The sequence below is a fragment of the Cupressus sempervirens genome, chromosome 4 (assembly GCF_028749045.1).
Source record: "Cupressus sempervirens isolate cs-2001-9-10 chromosome 4, ASM2874904v1, whole genome shotgun sequence".
Lineage (NCBI taxonomy): Eukaryota > Viridiplantae > Streptophyta > Pinopsida > Cupressales > Cupressaceae > Cupressus > Cupressus sempervirens.
In genome coordinates, this window is record NC_143121.1 from 659,951,316 (window position 1) to 659,976,793 (window position 25,478).

The 25,478-nt window shown below is 36.7% G+C and overlaps 1 protein-coding gene across 1 annotated transcript in view; it reads left to right on the forward strand.

Annotated features, from left to right (window-relative positions):
• The first annotated feature begins 2,339 nt into the window (after nucleotides 1-2,339).
• Nucleotides 2,340-25,478, forward strand: part of LOC149562982 (Tetratricopeptide repeat (TPR)-like superfamily protein) — a 231,449-nt gene continuing 208,310 nt past the window's right edge. Inside the window, exons 1-3 of the mRNA XM_089826419.1 lie at nucleotides 2,340-2,490; nucleotides 4,685-4,986; nucleotides 5,145-5,239. Of these exons, the coding sequence (XP_089682545.1) occupies nucleotides 4,827-4,986; nucleotides 5,145-5,239 (255 nt within the window). The 5' untranslated portion in view covers nucleotides 2,340-2,490; nucleotides 4,685-4,826. The remainder of the gene's footprint in view (nucleotides 2,491-4,684; nucleotides 4,987-5,144; nucleotides 5,240-25,478) is intronic.

A 25,478-nucleotide genomic window follows, 5' to 3' on the forward strand; every position in this document is an offset into this window, starting at 1 on the left:
TTGCATGTCCTTATTTATACCCACCACTACCATCTCTAGGATATTATTGTATAAATCTTCCACACCCTCATTAAAGTTAGATTTTGTGATTCCCATGCTTCCATTAATTCTATTCTATTAAATCTACTTAAATTTGCATTTACAACTAATATATTATAAGTTTGGCTTCGAGATTATTATTGTTTTCTAAGACTTATTCTCGAATACCTTTGTGAGACTCTTTTTCTCTATCTAGCAGTTCAATTTCAATACTTACCTTATTGATGTTGTCTACTATCCTTGATATATTTTCATCTCAATTAGAAAATGTGCCATCTTTATTTTGTAAAATCTCACCTTCTTCAATATAGATTTTAAAATATTATTATTGAGTATAAGAATGTGATGGTATACGTTACTCGTGCACCTGTATGTGGAAATTTCAACCCCCGATTTTCTAAAAGCAGGGCCTTGCCCTTTGTGCTAAATGGATTATCAGAGCTATTTTTGGAGATGAAGCCTAGAAGATACTAGTAAGGCATTGCATTTCTTCCGGCTTCCGTGTTAACAGACCGGCGTGGAAGGGGATTGGTTTTCAGACCCTTCTCACTATGCATGAACCAGTGGTCATACAGGGCTCTTTTGTTATAAAGAGCATCTGGAAAGCCTGGGAAGCTATTAAACCTTGGCTTCGTTGGGTTGGTGATGAGTTTCGCAATGGGCTATCCTTAAATCAACAGAACATTTGGTGGTCTCGTCTGTTTGCCATCCAGGGTACTCCTCTTGCCAAGACTCAAGGTGCCTGTGCTTTGCGTTTCTTTAAACATGGCATCCGCAATACCAAGGATATTTTTTCAAGAGTCACCATGAATTTCAGGCCATGGGAGGATATGCAAGTTGAGTACCGCCTTGTTAGTTCTGATCGCCAGACTTATGACCTTCTGTTGTCTTCCATCCCTGTGCACTTAGTTCATAAAGTGGGGATTAAGTCTGTTCATCCTTGGTGGCATGATTGGAAGTGGTATCCTGCCACTCCATTTACCAATTATAAGCCCAATATGGGGTACAGATGGCTTTTGCCCCACCTTCCAATGGTGGACACGCTTAATCAACGGTGGCATTTGCAATCTTTGCTTTCTCAATGGAGAAAACGTTTCGACACCATTTGGAGTGCCATTACAGAACCTAAGATTGCCCACTTTGCTTGGTGCCTTGCCTTCCAAGGTCTTCCCCTGGGGCCTCGGCTCAAGCACATTGGGGTTCCTGATCCCAGATGCCCCTTCTGTGGTCAACCTGAGTCCTTTTTGCATATTTTTTGGTTTTGCAAGTGTGCTCAGAATTATTGGCACTGGATTCATGATTTTTTCAAGCCTTTCAGGCCTGAACCTTTTTCATAGCACATGATCCTGCTGGGTGATTCCCCCAGAATTCCTCGGAAGTTCTCCCAGATTTGGCATACCTTCAGGATGGAAATTTTGTTTTCTCTATGGAAAGATAGGAATGCAGTTTTATTCACTCACAGTTTTTTGGATGTTAACATTGCAATGTACACTAAGGCATGCATTTGTAACAATGCCATTATGCAGATACAGGTGCAAGCTAATAAAGTTGCCCTGGAAGTTGCGCACTTACAGGAATTGTTAAATCATTGGGGCAATCCTCCATGCACCATTGCCAGAGTGCCTCCGGATGCCTCGGCCAATGCCTCTTCGTCTTGCAGTCGCCGTTCCCAACACCAGTCCTCTGCCTGCCATTCACACACGCCACGCTCCCAAGGTCCCCGCCACCGCTCTCCCAACAGTGGACATGGCGGTTGGAGGCGCCGCTCCGCTTCCCCACCGCGTGGTGGTTCTGGCTAGTCCCTGGCTCCTCCCCCATGGGCGGGCTTCTGGTTGGTCCCCAACTCCTTCCCCTGGACGGGCGCACTCTGGCAAGTTTCCTTGGCTGGCCTTGGCAATTTCTCCTCCGTGGTCAGACAAGAAGGATGCGAAGACTGCGACTACTCCAGATCCTGCTGATGCTGCTGACGGCTGGACTGTTCCCAGTCCACCCCACAATCCCATTGATGCGTGGAGATTTCTTGATAAAGACGATCCTCCCCCCTCTGCTGGTACTGTCTTGGCAGCCTGAGGTGGCTAAAGTTTTTTTTTTTTGATGAATAGTTAATAGTTTCTGGCTGAGGCCTTGTTTTTCCGACTTCGGCCGTGTGAACTCATTCGTGGAGTGATCTTGTATCCCCCGGCCCTTTTTTTGTGAATTGTAATCTTAGTAAATTTTATTAATTGAAAATGACTATTCATCAAAAAAAAAAGTGGTCGTCTATTAATTATTATTTAAATATAAAATTTGCAATTAGTTCTGTCTTCACGGGACTGAGTTACTTCCGTCAGCTAAAGTTAACGGGCATTTGCGTGGTTGAATCCGAAGAAGTAGCAGGGAGAAATCAAAGGAATCAAAAGCGCAGATCTGTGTGGAAGCAAAAGGGAACGGCTGGTTTTCCTGTTCAATCAGGTACTTCACACGAATGAGCTAATTTTTCTACAAGAAGAACGATTTTTCCTCAAACTGAATTTTATACAGTCTTGAGTTCGAAGCATAAAACTTCTGCTCTTTATCATTAGCAATAAAATTGAAGGCGAGATAAGAAAGCTTTGGGGTCGAAATAAATTTGTTGGACCTCTTTTTGCTGATGTCATTACCTAAAGCACGTAGTATGACATGGGATTTGATGACTTTGACGATTTTGCCTGCTCTGCTCGTCTTTTTTGCTTGCGTACATGAATTGGCATTTTTCTTTCAGTCAGACAATTCGTTGTGATTAGGGCATTCTGCGTTTTTCAAATGCTGGGTTTTCTGTTGCATAGTTTGGAAGATTTAGGGCAGGGCTGTACGCAAGGGACTACGCCCCTACTTCTGTATAATGTTCTGGTGGTCATACGAATGAGATTAATTTTGGAAATGAATAAAATCTTAGTATGTGAATGATTTGCTAAATGCGAGATTCCCAATCCATAATACTTGAATTGTATGTTGTTCTCCTCGCCCCTACTTCTGTATAATGTTCTGGTGGTCATACGAATGAGATTAGTTTTGGAAATGAATAAAATCTTAGTATGTGAATGATTTGCTAAATGCGAGATTCCCAATCCATAATACTTGAATTGTATGTTGTTCTCCTAGCTGGGGGAATTGTATATCTAATTAGTGCTAACCGGAATCGCATTAATTAGGGCAAATAGTTGAAATATACCACTAGACTAAACAATTACAACTATAGGCACTGCATAAATTATTACCACACGCTAGAGGGATTACGTGGAACTATCTGGCAGATGTAGTATTGGAAATCCCGAAGAGGCCAAGACATCAAAAGGTTTAACTGCCAAGTGTTGCTCTTGCAGAAGGGGTAATTTTTATTAGAATTAGTGGGAATTTTAGAAGAAGCATTTTCTAATCAGCAAGGGGACTGGAAATTCCACATCCCACGGACCAGTTTAGTTTAAAGACTCCTATATTTACTCTAGCTGCACCTGCTGAAGATTTTTAAGCGGCTATAGCTCATGTGTCTCAAGGTCAGAAATCTGGAGATAGAAACTATAGAAAAGTTTAAAACCGATTCGTTTTTTGAAGCAAAATAAGTATTTTATTGTCAGAAAGAGCCCTTGTGCAGCACTTTGCTTCTATCTGATTCTCACTAAGTGTTTTGCATTTAATTTGTGGGATGTGATTGATGTCAAAACCCTTATGCACTTGATTAATTTAATTCAGGGAAAATATCCAATTTGGCTTTTTTGGACTGAAAATGCATGAACCAATGTATAACAGCACTATTCTAAAACAATGGAGTTCACGCTAATTAATATTATTGGAGATCCTTATTATCCTCCCACAGCCTGCACCTTATCAATTTGAGTACCTTTGGTAGCATGCATAAAAGGGATTCATCATTATCGATGTTGTTTTTTAGGAGCTCTCTCAAAGCATGGTGCAAGGATGTGTATCGGGGCACTGAACAATGTATAACTGCATAACTTTGTTTGTTGCATAATTCCTACTTTTTTCCTCATGCCTTGGAATCAAGATTGAAATGTTCATCCCATGAATTATTTCTTGTTTGACTTTTGGTGCTGTCTGCTGCTTATGATAACTGCTTTTCATGTCATGTAATATGCATGATTTATGCTATGTTGATATTAGATCCCATTGCTGGTTCATTATGTGATTACCATCTGCATTGTAGGTTTTGCTTTTTTGTAACTCAGTTAGTGTGAAGTTGTGAACTCCTTGCTGGCTTATCAAGGTGTTAGTTTTCTGGAATTTTATCTATGGACCTCTGCTATTTATCTTTAGGCACTTACTAAGTATGTGGATTCTTGCACTTTGTCTAGATGTTTATAAATTCTCAATATGTGCTCTTAATATGCCCAAACTGTAATTAATTTCAGAGTATGAGTTCACGTGCAAGAGAAGTATGAGTCTTATTTACTGTCAAGTAATTGCTTAAGCTATGATAATATGAGGTCTCCTGTTATGCTATCTTATTCTTACATAGTCAAAAAACTGTTTTTGTTGGTACTTTCACATTATGAATTTGATCAGGGTAGAATGATTTTTAGATACAGGGGCACCTTTGGAAGATATTATGTGCTTATATATGTTTTGGTTGGAAATATGAAATTAATTGTGTCCTCTTTGGATTAATCAGGTGCAGCATTTTTGCATAATGTCATGTAATTGAAACTTTAGGTGTTGGTGGCACCTGCAACTATCAAGATTTAGCAGATTCTTATATTTTGTAAATGACATAAGCTGAAATTGAGTGGTTGGAGGGTATTTGTTCAGTAAAGATGGACACAGGTGGGTCACTGTTATCACAGATGTTGCTTGAGACAGTGACACCAGTTGTGATGGTGCTTCGAACACCCTTAGCAGAAGCAGCCTTCCGAAAGAACAATTTGAATTGTGTTCAAATTTTGTACCCATTTTGTGTCTGTGATAAAATTGATGGTAACTCCTTTTTGCTTATCTTTTTTCTGTTATTGAAAGTTTTATAATGACTTGTGCAATGATGCATAATACACAATAGATGCTTCTCTTTCTGGAATTTGATAATTGCTTTCATTGGTTTGAGAAATTTATTTTGCTCTGCTTCATGTTGTCTGCAGTTCCAGTGCGTACTGCAAGTGATCAACCTTACAGATTGCTGAAGTTTAAATTACGGCTGTTTTATGCTTCTGAAATTTGCCAGCCACCTGTGCAGGTACTTAATTTATATATTCTTATTTTTTTTATTGAAGTGTTTTTTCCCATTGCTTACAGTACATACAGTAGGTTCTTTTCTGATTCTAAAGTTTGGTTGAGACTGTCTACTCATATCACAAATGGTCCATTCCCACATATCTGGGGTAAATTTTTGCCAATAATGCAGTGCGGTTTTTGTTCCTAGTTCTATTCTTGAAATTTGTATCACTTTTCTCGTTTTTATAAGTCTGCAGTTATACTTTATGTTTTGGTTTTATGCGCAACAAATGTATTGTTGTTGATTTAAGAGATTATATAGATAGAACTATTTTTTCAAATAAATTGTTAGAGTAATTATTTGTTACGTTTATTAATTAGATCATCTTGATTTAGTTAATTAAGTTGTTTATTACTCTAGTTACTTAAGCTTACTCTTAGGTGCATATAATTAATATTTTATATTAATTATAATGCGCAAACCTAGTTTTCTTTCCCTTTAGGGTTTTGTTCACCTTTAAGGTTGAACTTTTTTACTTTTTGTTTTCATAACTTGGAATACAATTTTGTTCTCACATCGTTGAGATTTTTCAAGCTCTGCATTTTCCTTTTTTGGTTTCTCTTCAGTACAGGTTATTTGCATGTAGTTGTTCTTGGCGATTTGTGATGTTGGTTTTCTCAACTTCTACATGGTATCAGAGCGTCCCTGCTGCTTCTTGGTTTAAAGATTCTTGAAACCGAAATTTAGAGACAGAAACCCCAATTTTTTCGAGGTTTTTTTCTTCAATAGGGAGAAGGGCAATTTTTCGGGGCACTTTGAGCCTAAACGAACGTTGCCATCGTGCTCAGAAGGCCTGGTACAGTCAAAAAATATTTAAAAAAAAATTTTTGGTCACAGTAGCTTCTGGGAAATTTTTTTGGCCCTCGGAAGGCTAGTATGGACACGTTTTTCAAAAAAACAAAAAAAAAAGGAAAAAGCGTTTTTGGGCCGCATTGCCCACCGGCCACCTCGGTGCCACCCTGTAGTTGCCAGAGCGCCACCCGTGTGTGGCCCACGCTCAGCTGTAGCAGGCGCACCACTGCGGCGTGGCTTCCACCCCGGTGGCTGCCCTCTTGCCACCATCGCTGGCGCCACACCATCCGGTGACCACCATTGCCGGTGCTGCTCCGCCTGTTCGCCACTAGCCTGCTGAAGTAGAAATCCGGCCGGTGATGTCAGGTTTTCCGTCTACCATGTCAGCACTTTACGATGTGATGTCATCATCCGACTAGTTGACGTCATCACCCCGGGACCCCCTGTTGACATCATTTTCTAGCAGGGTGACGTCATTTTCCGGCTGTTGACGTCAACAATCTGGCGGTTGGATTTTTTCCGGCGACGTCCTCTTGACGCCTGTATGGCTGTCAATTTTTTTCTTGGGTTTGTAATTTTTCAGTGAGCTCCTCTTTTGGACTAGCAGTTGGTTTTTTGGCCATAACTAGAGCATACAGAGGTATTTTTCCGATCCGAAAGAAGCGCCCTAAAATTGGTTCAAAGACAGAGATAATGGTGCTGGTTTCGTTTCATTCCGAGTTCGTTTGAGCTCCCAATTTTGAAATTGAAGTAGAGGCTTTTGTTTCTTTCTTTGCATTTGAAATCCAGGTTCTTTTCTCAGTTTTTATGCTTTCTATAGTTGTTTTCTTTGGTATTTGAGGGATATCATTATCTATTGTGGGAGGGACATTTTCTTTTCTGTAATTTAATTCAGAATAAGACTTTTCTAATTCTGTCTTCTTCTCTCAATGTCGGATCCTTCTGTGACCCGGTTCACGCCACACAACTATCACACTTGGAAAGCACAAATGACTAGGCTTCTCATGTCACGAGGTCTATGGTCATGTCTGGATGAGAACCAACCTATTCTGTAGCGCCCTTTTGAGGTTCTTCAGCATAGAAACAAAATGGATGAGGCCATGAGATTGATTGCATTGAACATCTTAGATAGTCTATTGTTTCACTTGGATGGTTTGACCACTCAGGCTATTTGGACCAAGTTCTACAACTTGTTTGACATAGTGAATGAGTTTCGGGCATTATAGCTTGATGCAGAGTTGACTTCTTTGTCACTAGCCAGCTTCGCCACCATTGAAGACTTCTTGATGAAGTTCAAATCTCTGTGTACAATTTTGTAGGGATGTGGGAAAAACAAAACAGATGATGAGTGTATTTTTTTGATACTCGTAAAGTTGCGAGGACAGTATCAGATCTTTTCTTCCACTTTCTACTCCACTATGGATGCCTTGGGTAACAGACATCAGATGCCTTCTTTTGAGACATTTTGTGATCGGTTGACACAGGAATAGGCAAAGATCCAATAGTTGGATGCCTCTAGCTCTTCCAGCCAAGCATTGGTTGCTCAGACTTCTCAGGGGAAACCAAAACAAAAAGCCAAACTGAAGATAGATACACCAAAAATTGATGCCAAACCTCCAACTAACCCTTCCAAGGGTAAATCTGCTTCGAAGTCTACTGAGTCTACCTCCAAGATTAAGAAGAAATCAGCTAAGACCTACAGTTTTTGTGGAAAGGATGGACATCCCGTTTTTAGGTGTTGGAAATGTTTGGAGGCTTTAGAGGAAGCCATGTAGGAACATCACATTTCAGCTCCTAAGTTTACATCCCCCCTGTAGGGAAAGGTCATGCTCTTACTGCACAAGCTATGACTTTTGGGCCTACTTGGATTCTTGATTCTGGTGCCTCTCACCATATGACAAACACTTAGCAGTTGGTCACCTCACTTGCTCCTTGTGCTACTTCACAAAGTGCTGTTGGAAACTCATCACATCTTTCAGTCGTGGTTTCTGGTTTTGTTGCATTAGCTGGGGGTTCTCTTTAGGATGTTCTTTTTGTCCTTGACATATTGATGAACCTATTGTCCATTTACTAGATTTGCCACTCTAGCTCTGGTAAGACAGTTGAGTTCCCACCACATGATGTGGTTATTTGGGACTTACTTGATTTTGAGATGATTGTGGCTACTGGGAGTGTTGACTCTATATCTCACCTCTACAGATTTGATGGATTTGAGTCCTCTCATGACATAGATTCTTGTCTTGTAGCACATGCAGATTCAGTAAGTAGACTTTGGCATGAGCGTTTTAGCCATGTCAATTACAAATATCTTTAGCAGATGAGCACATAGGCACTTGTTCTTGGGCTTCTCCAGATTTCCTGCACAGATGGTGTTTGTCAGTGTTATGCGCTTGGCAAACAACATAGGGATCCTTTTCCACATGGACGAGCCACTCATGCTTTGGCACCATTAGAGTTGATTCATAGTGACCTCATGTCATTTCCCACTCCTTCATTTTCAGGTACCAGATATGTGCTTACTTTCATTGATGACTTCTCTAGACGTACATGGGTGTACTTTTTGAAGTACAAGTCTGATGTCTTTGATTCATTTTGAGTCTTTAAGACATTTGTTGAGAAGTAGTCTGGTCTTTCTATCCGGCGGATACGCATAGATAATGGGGGGGAGTATGTGAACCAAGCTTTTAGGGATTTTTGCTCTGAACATGGTCTTCAGCATCAGTTTTCAGTGCCCTATACCCCTCAACAGAATGGTGTGGCCGAGAGAAAGAACAGAATCCTTCGGGAGATGGCTAATTGTATGATTCAGTCTAGGTCCATGGATTCGTGTTTTTGGGTAGAGGCAATCAAATGTGCCAACTATAGTCAGGATCAGATGCCTCACAAGGTAGTTTGAAATATGACTCCTGAGGAGGCTTGGTCTCATGTCAAGCTTGATGTATCTTCATTCCGAGTTTTTGGTAGTGAAGCATGGGCGTTTATACCAGATGCTCAGAGGAGAGCAATGGAGTGGAAGAGCCGACACCTCATTTTTGTTGGCTACTGCGAGGATGTTAAGGCCTACAAGTTGTTTGATCTTGATTCCAGAGAGGTCCTATTTCAACGGGATGTCTAGTTTGATGAGCGCCTTCCTGCAGTAGATACCCTATCTGCAGAGTCTACTTCACTTACCACTACTCCCTCATCCTTTCCACTCTCTTTTCTGGATGATGAGGATGATGATCATGGTAATCCCCATTTACCTTGGCCACAGGATCCTCCCCAGATGCCTAAATGGGCTCGACCTACAGTTGAGGCTACAGGATCTCTAGCTGGTGACCCTACCACTTCCCATCGCACTCGTTCTCATACTGCGGGTTCTAGTCTTCTTAGTCATGCTATTTGTGATGATCCTTGAACATTTGTAGCAGCGACAGGACATTTTGAGTGGGACAGTGCAATGGAGGAGGAGTATTCTTCTTTGATAAAGAATCATACTTGGGATCTTTGTTCTCTTCCCAAGGGAAGAAAGTTAGTACGATGCAAATGGCTGTCTCGTACTAAGTTTGTTACTGATGGTTCCATTGATAAGCGTAAGGGCCATCTTGTTGCGAAGGGGTTTTCACAGGTTGAGGGTATTGATTAAACTGAGACATTTGCCCTTGTCGCCCAAGATGAACTCTATTTGCCTTGTATTATCCCTCGCAGCTTCTTAGGGATGGCCCAATTTTTCAAATGGATGTGAAGAGTGCATTCTTGCACGGTGATCTTACTGAGGAGATTTACATGGAGCATCCTCAGGGATTTGTGTAGGATTCCTCCTTGGTTTGCAGACTTCGACGCTCATTGTATGGTCTCAAATAGGCCCCTCAAGCTTGGTATCAGAAGATGGACTCTTTTCTACTTTCTATAGGCTTCACATGCTGCCATTCTGATCGTACAGTCTACATTCAGCGTCTTGAAGCTGAGGTTTTGATCCTTGTGCTATATGTTGATGATCTTCTTCTCACAGGTAGCTTGTCCTCTATGATTACGGCTGTCCAGAGAGCATTGATGGACCAGTTTGAGATGACTGATCTTTGTTTGCTACACTATTTTCTTGGTCTCTAGATTGTTCAGTCCTCTATTGGCATTTTTGTTTATCAACAAAAGTATGCTCTTGACATGCTTTGCCGCTTTGACATGCTTGATTGCAAGCTTGCTTCAACACCTTTTCAGTCGGGTGTCACCTTGTCTACCTCCTACCCTTCACCTTCAGTGGATCCTACATTGTACCGTCGGTTGGCAGCTTGTTGTAGCTGACACACACTCGTCCTGATCTCTCCTTTGCAGTGGGTCTTGTCTCTCGATTTTCACATGAGCCTCATGAGAGTCATTGGCAAGCTGCCAAGCGTATTTTGAGATACATTCAGGGTACATTGATGTATGGCATTCATTACACATTAGGGACTCCTCATATTGTTGGCTACACTGACTCAGATTTGGCCGGTGATGTTGATGATTGGAAGTCTACTTTTTGCTTTGTTTTTTGTCTTGGCTCTAGTCCTATCACATGGTCGTGCAAGAAGCAGCATGCTCACGCACTTTCATCTACAGAGGTTGAGTATCGAGTAGCGATGCTTGCTAGTCAGGAGATTTTATGGCTTCGGCAGCTGATGACTGAGTTTGGTTTTCCTCTTGATCGTCCCATTGTTCTGTGGTGCGATAATTAGAGTGCTATTCATATTTCCCGCAACTTGGTGGAGCATCAACGCACTAAACACATTGAGCTTCATATGCATTTCATTCGTCATCTAATCCAGGATGGTGTTCTCTCTTTGGAGTACATTTCCACTGATGCACAGGTTGCTGACATCTTCACCAAGTCATTTGCATCGCCTCGCTATCTTCAGCTGCGGTCTATGCTTGGGGTTTCGAAAGTTGTCCTTGGGGGGTCTTCTTGAGGCCTTCCTTCCTTCATGTTTTTTCAGCATGTTTGTTCTATCTCTTTTTGGAGAGGGGTTTTTCCCACTGGGTTTTCTCCTTTTTCTCCGGTTTACAGAGATTTCCTTGTTTTGGGTACTTGATCATACCTTGTTGCCAGGACCCATTTTCCTACTTTCATAGCTTTGCTGGGTTAGCTTCCTCCTGAGCTTCGCTTAAGGGAGGTGTTAGAGTAATTATTTGTTATGCCTATTAATTAGATCATCTTGATTTAGTTAATTAAATTGTTTATTACTCTAGTTACTTAAACTTACTCTTAGGTGCATATAATTAATATTTTATGTTAATTATAATTCGCAAACTTAGTTTTCTTTCCCTTTAGGGTTTTGTTCACCTTTAAGGTTGAACTTTTGTGCTTTTTGTTTTCATAACTCGGAATACAATTTTGCTCTCACCCCGTTGAGATTTTCCAAGCTTTGCTTTTTCATTTTTTGGTTTCTCTTCAGTACAGGTTATTTGCATGCAGGTGTTTTTGGCGATTTGTGAAGTTGGTTTTCTCAACTTGTACATAAATAACTGATATTATATTAGTTTAAATAGTTTCTATATATCTAAAAAAATCCTTAGTTTGCACAAATTTAATATGCCGCCTTATTTTATTAGCTTCAATCAAGTTACTATGACCCATGCCTTCTGAAGGTCAACTCCTACAAGTGCACAAAATAGGGGGCATTGTAGAAGGTAATTTCTTGAGCCGTCAGATGAGAAAGTTGCTATAATGTTGTATTCTTCATAGGGAAGGTAAGAATTCTGACCACATTGAAAGATGAGTAAGAATTCTGATTACATTGAAAGATGACAATTTTGCTATTAAAATGTTGCAGTGTTGTAGTTCCACCTTGAAATTAAAGATAGGCATATATCCTCACCCTAAAATTGAAATGAGGAAAGTTAAACTCTAATAGGAAGTCACGGGGGTCTTGCAAGGAGGGGAAAAAGGAAATACAAGAATAAATTCCAAGGTAGAAGCAATTGCATCTCCATAACTGTACAGAGGATAATATGAATGGAAGCATGCTTGATAAATAAAATGCTACAGATGGAAGTGAATGCAGACTCACATGAATCTATCTTCCTGTTGAAATGAAGGCCGTCTGAGCCCAAGAATAAATTCCAAGGGAGAAGCAATTATATCTCCATAACTATACAAAGGATAATATGAAAGAGGTTAGAAGGTGTCATGTCCCCTTTTTAGCTCCTTCTGGCAGTGATATGTGAGTTAGCCTATCAAGGAGTCTCGTAGGCTGGCAAGAGTGTTTAGAGGCTCAATCAGGGTTACAGTGTTCGGATTTGAAGTTTTTGATAGTGAGGGCACGATTCAGAGGAGTTCCTTAATTATAGGAGGAGGCCCCTACTTTCTAGGAGGTGGAGGTATCATCCAGCATTAAGGTTATAGGAGACCGTTCCCTGGTTTCAATTTTGGGAGATTCGAAGGTCTTCCTACTTTTTAGGGTTATCCCTAGATTTGAGGGATGAGTTTGTCGATTATTTCTTGATATCCGGCATCAGTCACAGGTGGTGGCAAGTTTAGTTTCACCTTTTGATGGTGATCTGGGTATTAGTTGGCTCTTGGGGAAATATTTAAATATATTTAAATATTTCCCTAAGTTAGTAATTAAATATTTAAATAAGGCTAATTTATTAGCCACTAGGTTGAAATAAGGAGATTTTTGGCTCCAGTTGGTCAGTTGTGTTGGGGTGTGATAGTCCGTTGGAAAGTGCCAGACCTCTACTATTTGATTTTTAGCTACAGGAGCTTCGGTGATGCTTGATACTTTTACCATGATTGAAATAATGTTTTTTCCTCTATGTTGGACGCCAATAATGAAAATAAACATTATAACCCAAAGTTTCCACTTAATTCATATTAGGTCATTTTTAGGGTTCGAATGCCTAGTATGGAGTTATAAGGAGAAGCAAAGGAAGGAAAGATTATCTTTTACATTATTCACCCACCATTTTGGGCGCTTGGCTCTGGTAGAGCATTCCTCCAACTAGGACGCCAACCCTAGGTTGAGAGAGTAAACTGTTTGGAACATAACCCTCAAGCAGCTGTGATTCAGCAAGTCTTCAGTACTATTTTCAGGCAGAAAGCAAGCAGTTTCAGCAATGGCAACCCTTCTTATCTGATCTTCAGCAGCAGCTGCCATCTCAGATCTGATCTTCAGCATTGGGCCACCTTTTCTGCACACCTGGGCGTTGGAATAAGAACAGATCTGCTGCAGACCTGGAGCTGGCCGCCTATCCATATCTGGCGTTGACTGTAGCTAAGGTACTGGGTTGCTTTTATTTTTGTAACAGTTATTATTGGGTTCGTTTGGGTATTCCCAGCTTTCAAGTGCTGTGGTTTTGGATTATTACAATGCTGTTTAAATATTACTGTTACTAGTAGATATTGTAACACATCTATTTTGAAGAGAAAATATCAAAAATCAAACACCAAACTTCTGCACTTTTGTCTACTCTGTAAGAACACTTAAAAATTGTAGGAGAAATCTATTTATTTAAATAAAATTACAGCAGATCAGTGAATTGGTTTGCTAGGGATATTTCAGAAGGGAAGCATGCTTGATAAATCAAATGCTATAGATGGAAATATCAGTGAAGTATCAACATTATTTGTGCAAGAGACTGTATATTTTCTTGTCAAATGTGCACAAGTGTTAATGAAACTTCTTATCTCTATTCTTTTTACCTTTCTTGTCCTTACATTTGCCTCTGACAAGCAATTGGAAGAATCACCTTTCATGAACCTTTTTGTAATCTCCCCACTTAACAATATGGCAATAACATTTTCTAGTGTAACTGATGCAACATTACTATGTATAGACATTATAATGTTTTCACATGAACCTATTTATTAACAAAGTGACACACTGCATTTGCCCTCTTCATCCATTTCGACTCCTTTTGGTGCAAATCGACCTAAAATATTACCAAATATTTTAAAGTGACCAATAAGCAAGTCTCCATCCCTCATTTTAAAATAATATAACTTAAATTTATAAAACCACCTTGTTAAAAGACTCTTATATTGATACAACATGCCTATCTTCTTCCATAATGAATTGCAGTCTTCTTCTTAAACACATTCATAGGCAGAGAATTTGACATACATAATTGGATTGTACTCGTAGTTTTTTTCTAGTTTTACCTAGCCTTCACTACCCAAGGATTTGCTTAGAGCAGTTACCAGAACCCAGCAATCTTTTTCTACTATAAGATTCTCCTTCTTCAACTTCCGTAGTTCAAAATTTTGACCACTGAATTTGTCAATTTCAGATCTTGACATCCTAGGCATAGATTTAATATTGTTTTCCTTTCTCACAAATCTTTCAAAGTCTTCTTTCCTTTCTAGATATACATGAACTGCAATAAACCAACTGCAACCAATTGCTGTAGGGTTACTACTCCACAAGCTATGGTTTGCTATCCAACAAAGCTGGAACAACTCAAACATTAACCGTTTTCTCTAATACCAAATGCTGGAGATTTGGACCTTGTAGATGACGGATAGACTGGAATGAAGAAAACTCAAGATTATGTTTTTGAATAATAGTCAAATTGGAAAACTATGTAATTATCATACAAATTTAAATGGAATGCTATGTATCCAGAAGAAGTGCATGACAGAAAGATGCGAAAAATCCCTTTGTTAGAAAACTCACTAGCTGTAGATATTCAAAGTTATATTATTCAGAATCAAAACCAATAAAATCCAGTCTTTGAAATCTATTTACAGAGTTTCAATGACAGATTGTGGAAAAATAATGCTCTTAAGAGTTTTGATCTACAACACTGTTACAGTTGAGCAACCTTGGCACAATTGTATAAGATGGTGTATTGGGACGTATTAATGGAAATTTCAACTGTCTAACCACCCAATCAACTCATGGAACTCCAAGAATCATGCAAGTGTAATCCTGTTATGGTAAATTGGTCTTATTATTGTTAAATAGAGGAGACCCAAGCTCCTTATATAGATTTACAAAACAAAACAATGTTTCTAAAGGAACAATTGTTAACAAAAGACAGAATAAGAATGTTTCCTAAACAAATTAAAGACAACTAGATGACCATTAAAGAAAACATTCTATTATCCTAAAACCCTGCCTTAATGGTCATCATCTAACTGCTCTCTTTTGGTCACAAATTTTTCAAAACATTCTGCTGTTGCTGAGGCCCTCCCTGGATCTGCAAAATGTTAATGACCAAGAAGCCATCCAATCTGATGTTCTAACAAAGGTATTACTCCCTACATTTAGAGACACCAACATAAATTGAAACCCTTTTTTACAGACGAGCACTATGCCCCAAAATAGATTGCAAGATGATTCACCAAGAACTTGTGTAGATGAGCACTACGAAAATGAAAAACCCATAAACAATTTTTTAAGGAGAAAAAAAAAAAAAAAAAACCAAACATGACTTTTGAGGTAAAAATTGATAAAAACTAGACAGCAGAATCCGAGACACGGATAAAAGAATACAAAGCTTTGTTTTTTAAGGAAATAAATGGTAAAACCCAATAGATGATTTTTGAGGAAAAAATTATTAAAACTCAACAGAATATTTTTTAAGGAAAAAGTATTAAACCCACAAAATGTTTTTTAAGGAAAAAATATTAAAGCCTAGAGAATATTTTTTTAAGGAAAAAATGTTAAAACCCATAGAATAAATTTTAAGGAAAAAATATAAAAAATCCGACATATAATTTATTGGGAACAAAATTCTAAGCCCATATGAAGCCCTAGTTGATATCACTACAGAGCCATCATAGGTACTTAGAACCCGTCACAAAGAGAAGCAAGATCCTTGTAGGTATCTAGAGAGGGGCAACAATCTCTAGTTGCTAGCCGGTTGTGCACTAGGAAAAAGACAATGATGCGAGCCTTGCTGTTGGTCAGAAAGAAACAAAGGCACCAAAGTCTTTGTCAAATGTGGGCCACAGAGAAAACACATGCAAATCCCATTGAGTAGAGATCCCATCAAAAAGGTCAAAAAAGGGCTGCCAAACACCAGAAAATTGCTGAAGCAAAACACTGGTGAAAAGAGGTTGTGCAAACCAAACAATAGTAAAAACTCCCAGTGGAAACGACACAGAAAACCTATTAATTGTAACATCCCCCTTTTCCCAACCTTATCTAACAACTATCACATTATTGAAGACAGTTACTATTTCATATTCATGAGCACGAGAAGGCAGTTGTAAAAGCTATATTACATGTTCATATTAAAGAGGTTAACGGTTAAAATCAGTTCAACTGAAATATCTAAACTAACAATTGAAGGAGTATTCATTCAACAAATATGATGAATATAACTGCCATCATAACCAACTATTACGTAATGGAAGGGTGATCTTTTCTACTGATAAAGATACATTACTTTTCATAATCACATGAAGACGGTTTCACAACTACCATTTCACAATATGATGAATAGAACTGCCATTGTAACCAACTGTTACTTAATGGAAGAGAGATCTTTTCTACTAATAAAGATATGTTACTTTTCATAATCACGTGAAGACAATTTCATAACTACCTTACATATTTAGATGAAAGAGAACCAACAGCTATAACCAAATAACTGGAAAGAAAATAACCTATTAAATGATATTAACCATCTAACATGTCTTTGACTTGAAATTGCAAATTCATAAAAAGTAAACTACCTATTGCTAACAGATATTGAATGCATATCATCTTTCTGTTTTGTGCAAGTCTTGGCATCTGTTGGATAGGAGAAGCATTGCCAATGGCTTAACTTCCCAACCCTGAACCCTTAAATATCCCCACACAATCTCTACTGAGAAAGGCTCTCCCTACCATCAGAATTAGGCTTGCAACACCACTGTCCAACCACTGACCATCCTGGAGTTAAAGTGTCAACCCACTGCTCGACTAGACAACAAGACCTATACAATGGACTACCACAAGATGACACGGGTTTTAAAACAAAACATAATTACTTGAGTTACTAATGGTTCTTCCTTTTATTATGCAGGATTAGTCTGTAGTTCATTGATTTTCATTCTACTCACCTCATCTTGGCCATATTGGTCTTCCTAGAGGATTCATTGGGTGGATGTAAAACACAACCAATGTTCTTGCTGAATTGGCCTTGGCTTTTACAAAAGAAATCTGAATGTTTAACACATATTGTTAAAGCATGTAGCTTTGGTTTGACAATAACTGTGATCAACATATGTAAAGATATGCATATAGGTATTCTAGTATGATGCACATACTATTATATATATATGCATATGTACAATAGCAGTATATAAACAATGCATAGTTGAAATCTATGATCATATATATATTGTCTGAGATCTCATTTAAGACATGATTGAAACTTATTCTGATTCCTTTGATTTTAGATCACTATCGATTTATATTATATCAGGCTGCAATTCATAATGATCTGTAATACATGATTGAGACTTGTGTTAAGTCTATACAAATCGAGTTTGTTAAACCATCACCGAACTGGTGTGATGGTGAATGTTCATGTCTACGAATGGAGACATGTCCATTCACCCTCACACCTCTCCGTGTGATATGTATACTTGATTTGCCCGAAATAACAAGGCATCGAAATTAATTAATAGAAGCACATCAAAGGATCGATTTACATTCCAAGTTCAAGAACATTTTATAATCTTTGTTATTTCTGTACTAGCATATATAGATTTTGGAGCAAATCTATTCTTTGACATTAGTGTTCATACTTGCAATAAAAGTTGTGTATCAATCAGCATCGAATTTGAAATCTGGTAAGAAACTTTACATGGTATCAGAGCCTCATTAAGGAGAGATCTCATTAAGTTTAAGATATCAGATTTCACATTAAATTGTAGTCTCTCATTACTCTTCAAGATGACAAACATGTTAAGATTTGAACACCACCTTACAAGTGCTGATAACTTCGAATCTTGGAAACTTCGTATAATGATGCTATTAAAAGTGTTGTTGTTTCTCGGAGCGCTGCAAATGCACTTGCATTCCTTGTATTGGTATATGTTTTCCATATGCAACATCCTCTCATATTTATATTGAACATAAGTTATTGAATAGACATGTCTATTCAATTATCAAATAATTAGTTTATATAAACTTAACTATTGTTATATATATATATATATATATTTCTCACATATAATAAGTTTATATCTCACATAGAATTATATCTCATATATAATTACATGTATATCCATAGAGTTATTTGACAAAAGCTACCAAACATTAACACTCCCTCTTAGCCAAGGGAGGATAAACACGAGAAATATTACACCATTGCTAATGTTAGGAATTTAAAGATATCTTAGAAGTTTTCCACAATTTAATATCGCATACGATATCAAGAGTATTGATCTCCAAAACATCAACATATGATATTCATCAATTACTCAAACTAGGGTATGATATCACATTTGATATCAAGAGTCTTGATCTCCTAGAATATCGACATCCGATATTCATCAAGTACTCAAAACAAGGTTTAGATATCACATTTGATATCAAGAGTATTGACCTCCCAGAATATTAATGATATTCACCACTTACTCAAAACGTTTAGATATCACATTTGATATCAAGAGTATTGGCCTCCCAAAATATCAATGATATTCACCACTTACTCAAAACGTTTAGATATCACATTTGATATCAAGAGTATTGGCCTCCTAGAATATCAATGATATTCACCAAGTACTCTAAGAGTAATGGCCTCCCAGAATGTTGAGATACAAGATATTCACCATTTACTCAATTTATTTAATCTCATAATACAAGTTTATTGTAAGATCGTCACCATACAACAACTTCACCAAATACAAGTGATGATCATTTGGAAGTCGTCACTTCCTCATGATGTACACAGGGGATAGGCCCATATAAAAGTCACATGGTCATAGTCCTCTTGACCGTGACAACTTATTGATCATTATAGAAACCATCTCAGCATGGTTTACTCCCTCTTAATCAATAAAATCGGGTTCATTGAAGGTTAACCAAATAACATCCTAAGTCTTCTCCCTTTGAATCTTAATTTTCCTCTTTTTCTTGCAAGAACATTCACAGAGGAAAAGATCAAGGCAAATTACTCATATAAAAATATAAATAAGAATGTTAACATTAATTAAAATGTTAGTAATTTAACTCACGTTTATTACCAACAATAGCATAAACAATTCTAACATAACTCTTCATTTTATATTTTCAATAAAGGAAGTAAGATAATAAAATACTCAAACTTTCCCATTCATACTCCCATAATGATTCTCTTTATATTTAATAAACATTATATTAAATTATTAAATGTCATAAATTTAAAATAGAGATATTATAATAATTATAATATAGAGGAAATACATTACCTTACATACTCTGTGAGACTCCATGCTCTCTTAATAGTCCACCAAAAATTTATTACCATTCATGATTAGAAGTCATTTATCTCTATACTTTGGCTTCAAGCATCAATATTTGGTGTCTACTCCTCACATTTCATGCATGCCAAGTAATTTTCACGAATAAGAAAAGCACGCTCATGAGATTGTTGAAAAGCATGTCACACGACCAATCTTAGAAATATTAAAATAAGATTGAAAGCTTGAATCTCATGTTTCAAAGATAGGAAATGGTAAGGGTTTGACACTGGTTAGAGTGAAAGTGATTGATTCGATCAAGTCACTTCGACTAAAGAATTCACTGAGGTCTCAAAAGCGAGATCTAGCGACTACATATGACGTAAAGACCTTCGCAAATACATGCAACATAGGCTTGAAATCTCTTTCGAATAAACCCTTGGAAAATTGTTGTTCATTGTTAAGAGTACAAAACTTGCTGTGAATCCTCCAAATTTCGAGGCTTTACAATAGCATGATCATTTCTTCTTAATAAGGGGAGAATGTACTAAACATCATTTCATTTCAACTAACTATTACATTGCCGAACAAATATAATTATATACTCATGTTTGATGGAAATTATTCATTTAAGCTCCTCAACAAGCTCCACCTTCCTTAACTTCGGGTTTGCCGATCATAAAAATCCAAATCTCCTTGAAATCAGACAAAACCCACATAGCTTTAAGTGCACAACTTAACAAAATCAGTTTTGATAAATGATATTTACTGTAGAATATAAGATTGTGCCCTTCACAATATCAATTTCAAATATTCTCTCTGACATTTTCGATCATATAGAACATACTATCTTCTGTGATAATTGCTTCTGCAAAATATATATTGTCCTATGATAATATCTTCTATTTTACATGAAATATCTTTTGCAATATATATTGTGATCTCAATTTTGTATATATGTTATCATTGTAAATGTCTCAGTATTAATAGTTCCAGGAGTCGCCTGTTCTAATACCATGTTGATGTTTCTCGGATCACTGCAAATGTACTTGCATTCCTTGCATTGGTATATGTTTTCCATATACAACATCCTCTCATATTTATATTGAACAGAAGTTATTGAATAGACATGTCTATTCAATTATCAAATAATTAGTTTATATAAACTTAATTATTGTTATATATATATATATATATATATATATATATTTTTCACATATAATAAGTTTATATCTCACATAGAATTATATATCATATATAATTACATGTATATCCATAGAGTTATCCAACATAAACTATCAAACATTAACAAAAAGAAAACAAATTAGAATCTTTTATAAGAGAAGAAAAAGAAGAGCCTAAAGATGATTTAGAGGAAACTAAATGAATTAAAGAGAAAACTCAATGGATCAAAAATAATGAGAAAGGCATGAAGATAATTGTGGATGCTGTTCGAGATCACATAGTGCCTATTGTTGCTAAACATGCTACATCATATCACATGTTTAAAGCTCTTGAAAATGCATTCATAGTAAATAACACTGATAGAATACTTGCTCTTAAAAGACAAATGAATAATATCAGCATGAATAAAGGAGAAACTATGAAAGCCTTCTTCATGAGAATCATAGAATTGAGAGGTCAATTATCTTTTGTTAGTTATGGGATTGACAAGCAAGAGTTATCACTAATAGCATTAGGAGGACTACCAAATTCTTGAGAGTCCTTTGTACAAGGTATTAAGTGCAAGATTTAAAATCCTAAAACTAGATTGATTGAGATCTGATTGTCTTCAAGAAGAATCGAGATTAATGATTAAAGAAAAACATAAAACCTTAGATGAAGACGTTCATGTTCTTAACACCAACTCTCATAAGAAGGGAAAGAAGAAGAACGACAAAAAGAAAATAAACTTTCATGGAAAAGGACAGTCAAAACAATAGAAATACTAGTCCAAATTTCAATGTTTCAGATGTGATCAATATGAACATTATGCACTAAATTGTCCTGATTGATCTAAACTTCAAACATCATTTGCCAAAATTGATAAATCAAATAAAGGTCAAGATTCTGAGAAATATGCTTTCTATTCAACATTGTCTAGTCAAATATCAACAAAGTCCAACACTTGGATAATTGACAGTAGATCTTCAAGATACATAACTGGATATCAAGATAACCTAGAAAACATGCAAATAGAAACAGATGAAGAAGTTACAATTGGTGATGATTCTGCACATTCCATAAAGGGAACTGGGACATGCACCATCAAATTGAAATCGGGAAATTCTATTAAGCTTTCTGGAGTTCTTTATGTACCAGGTATTAAAAGCAATTTAATATCTGTATATGCATTTGAAGATGATGGTTATAGAATTGCATTCATGGAAGGTAAGGTACTATGGCCTAAGAATTCAACTATAAAGAAGGCTCTAAAAATAGGAGTACGACGAGAACTATTATATGAGATTTGCACTAAGACAAATCTTTCACTTGTTCATAAGACTTCAGATACAAATGAAATATGGCATAGAAGATTAGGTCATATCAACTTTTGTGCTTTGACATCTATGGAGAAGTTGGTAACTGGAATTCCCAAATTAAGTCATATTCACAATGAATCCTGCAAAGGTTGTGCCTTAGGGAAAAACACTAAAAAGTCGTTTCCTCATAGTTTGAGCAAAACTAAAGATGTGTTAGAACTAGTGCACTCTGACCTTTGTGGACCCATGTCTACACCATCCATAGGAGGGTTCTTGTATTATGTGATATTTGTTGATGGTTTTTCAAGGAAGACATGGATATACTTCCTTAAGTGCAGAGAATTTGAAGAGATTCTTTCTAAATTTAAAGAATACAAAACTATCATTGAAAACTCCTCAGAAAACAAAATTAAAGTTCTAAGAACAAATAATGAGAAAGAATACACTTTTGAAATATTTAAAGAATTTTACAAATTTGCTGGGATTAAGAGGGAGTTTACAGTTCCCAAAAATCCTCAACAAAATGGAGTTGCTAAAAGGAAAAATAGAACTATTGTAGAAGCTGCTAGGGCTATGATATATGATCAAAACTTGAGCATGTCATTTTGGGCTGAAGCATTTAATACAACAATCTATATTCAGAATAGATGTCCTCACTCACATTTGCACAACAAAACTCCTAAAGGAGCATTTTCAAGAATGAAACCTGACATCAGTCATTTAAGGATATTTAGATGCCCTATGTATGTTCATGTACCTAAGGAGAAATGGACAAAGTTAGAACCTACTGGAAGAAAATGAATTCTTATTGGCTTTAGTGAAACAGTAAAAGGGTACAAAATCTACATACCTAGATAGAAACAAATAGAACTTAGCAGAGATGTCATCTTTGAAGAAGATATTGCTTTTAAAAGAGCCAGAACTTCAGATGAACTAGATATAGATGACTTATCTTGAGAAGAGGCTCTTGCTTCTGAGATTCAGAGGGAGTACCCTAAAGAGACTTCAAATGAAACTGAGATCTTTCCTTAGACTCAAGAAGAGAGTCTTGATAATTCTAAAATGCCACTTTGGGCAAGTAAAATTATACATAAAGGAGATGAATTTGCAGCACCTTCAAGGACTTTCAGAGAAAGCAAAAGACCTCAAAAATTAACATACAATGAATTCATGTGTGCGAGTCCAAACTCTGAACCTTATAATGCTTCAGAAGCACTTAAACATCAAGCTTGGAAAGATGCAATGGTGGAAGAATATCAGTCGATACTAAAAAATGATGTTTGGGATATAGTTCTTAGACCTAAATGAAAATCTGTTGTTTCTTCTAAATGGCTCTTCAAAGTTAAGTATGTTGCAGATGGTAGCATTGAAAAACATAAAGCTCATTTTGTGGCTAGTGGGTTTTCTCAAAAGGAAGGAATCGACTTTGAAGAAACTTTTGCACCAGTTGCCAAGTATACCTCAGTTAGAGCTATAATAGCCATTGCAGCAGCCAAAGGTTGGGAAATCCATCAAATGAATGTACAAATTGCTTTTCTAAATGGAACAATTGAGGAAGAGTATACTTGGAACAACCAGAAGGATTTGTGACTCACAATGCTGCTTCCTATTTGTGTAAATTGAAATGGGCTCTATATGGACTCAAAGGATTGATAAATATCTTTCAAGTCTTGGGTTTACCAAGAATGTTGCTGATCCAAGTTTGTACTTTAAAGTAACTAAAGGTAATATGTTGATTCTAATGCTTTATGTTGATGACCTTCTAATTACAAGAGAAGAACATCTCATTAATCAGTATAAGAAAGATTTAGCTTTTGAATTTGAAATGAAGGACTTAGGGATTCTTCATTACTTCCTTGGATTGGAAGTTTGTTAGAAGTTTGGGAAAATCTTCCTACATCAAAAGAAGTATACTGTCGACCTATGTAAACATATGCATATGTATAATAGCAGTATATAAACAATGCATAGTTGAAATCGATGATCATATATATATATTGTTTGAGATCTCATTTAAGACATGATCAAAACTTATTTTGATTCCTTTGATTTTAGATCACTATCGATCTATATTATATTGGGCTGCAGTTCATAATGATTGGTAATACATGATTGAGATTTGTGTTAAGTCTATACAAATGGGGTTTGTTAAACCATCACCAGACCGGTGTGATGGTGAATGTTAATGTCTCCATTCGGAGACATGCCCATTCACCCTCACACTTCTCCGTGTGACATGTATACCTGATCCACCCGGAATAACAAGGCATTGAAATCAATTAATGCAAGCACATCAAAGGACCGATTTACATTCCAAGTTCAAGAACATTTTATTATCTTTGTTATTTATGTACTAACATATACAGATTCTGGAGCAAATCTATTCTTTGACATCAATGTTCATACTTGCAATAAAAGTTGTGCATCAATCAGCATCAAATTTGAAATCTGGCAAGAAACTTTACACATATATATGCAAGACAATAAATATCTGCCCTTCTCGCTTTGACATAAAAGATAAGCAAATGTTAAAGCGTTTATTTGTTCAAGCATCATGTATGCCTTACTGCTACTGGCATAGTAAAATATGGATGAATGTGTTACCAATGCATCAACCACTCAGGCGTTGGCATCATGCAAAGGTAATTGAAGTTAAGAAAAAAAACAATTCTGATTCACAAGCGGCCATTCCTTATCTCAAGATATATATATATCCTTGGATAAGTTATGCTTTAGCATTTAAGATCTTGGAGATGGAGATTCTTTACTGAGAGAATGCCATGATTCTAAATCACTCTTACTAAGTATGCACAAAGAGAGAACTACTGTTCATATCATAATCAATCTAATCTATTATTTCATGATCAACTTTAATATGCCTCAATGTAAATTTGAAATTCGGAAATAATAATAATGATTTCATGTCCTAAATTAGTGGTTGATATTGGCATGGCCTGATTCGTTTCGATGGGAAATTCGGCTGTCCAAACATTGGTAGCTATGAAAACAGGGATGCATGATCGACTATTGATGCTTGAACTAGTGCTCTGTATTTGAACTGAAACTTTATCGCCTGTATATGATGCGACTAACTTGTAGGAATTGATTATTATGAAAGAATGAAAAGATAGAAATAATTCTGTGTGTGATGATGGTTTCTGCTAGTGGCAAGAATGTAATATTGGAATGATTATCCTTCTCGGCTGCATGCTTAGTTACGAGCAAGATTTGTAAAGGTGGCAAGGAGTTACAATGCATATGGCCATTGGTTCAATGTGGCAAGTAAAATAATATTACTGTGGCTACTTGAACAAATAAAATAATACATTTTAGAAATATAGCTGCGTAAGGTGAAATAATGAAACTATTGCGAAGAAGTAATAATAATAATATTGAAATATTATCAAAAGTTGAAAATAATGCAAAGGGCCGATGACATGAAATAATATTAAACCCATTGCTATAAAATGGAAATAATAATAAAACATTGACTTAGGATGGAATAATAATTTTACTCCTTATGTTTTATTATAGTGACAACTTTCTTATTATTGTAAATTACAATTGTTCTTAGTTCGCTCATGCTCAA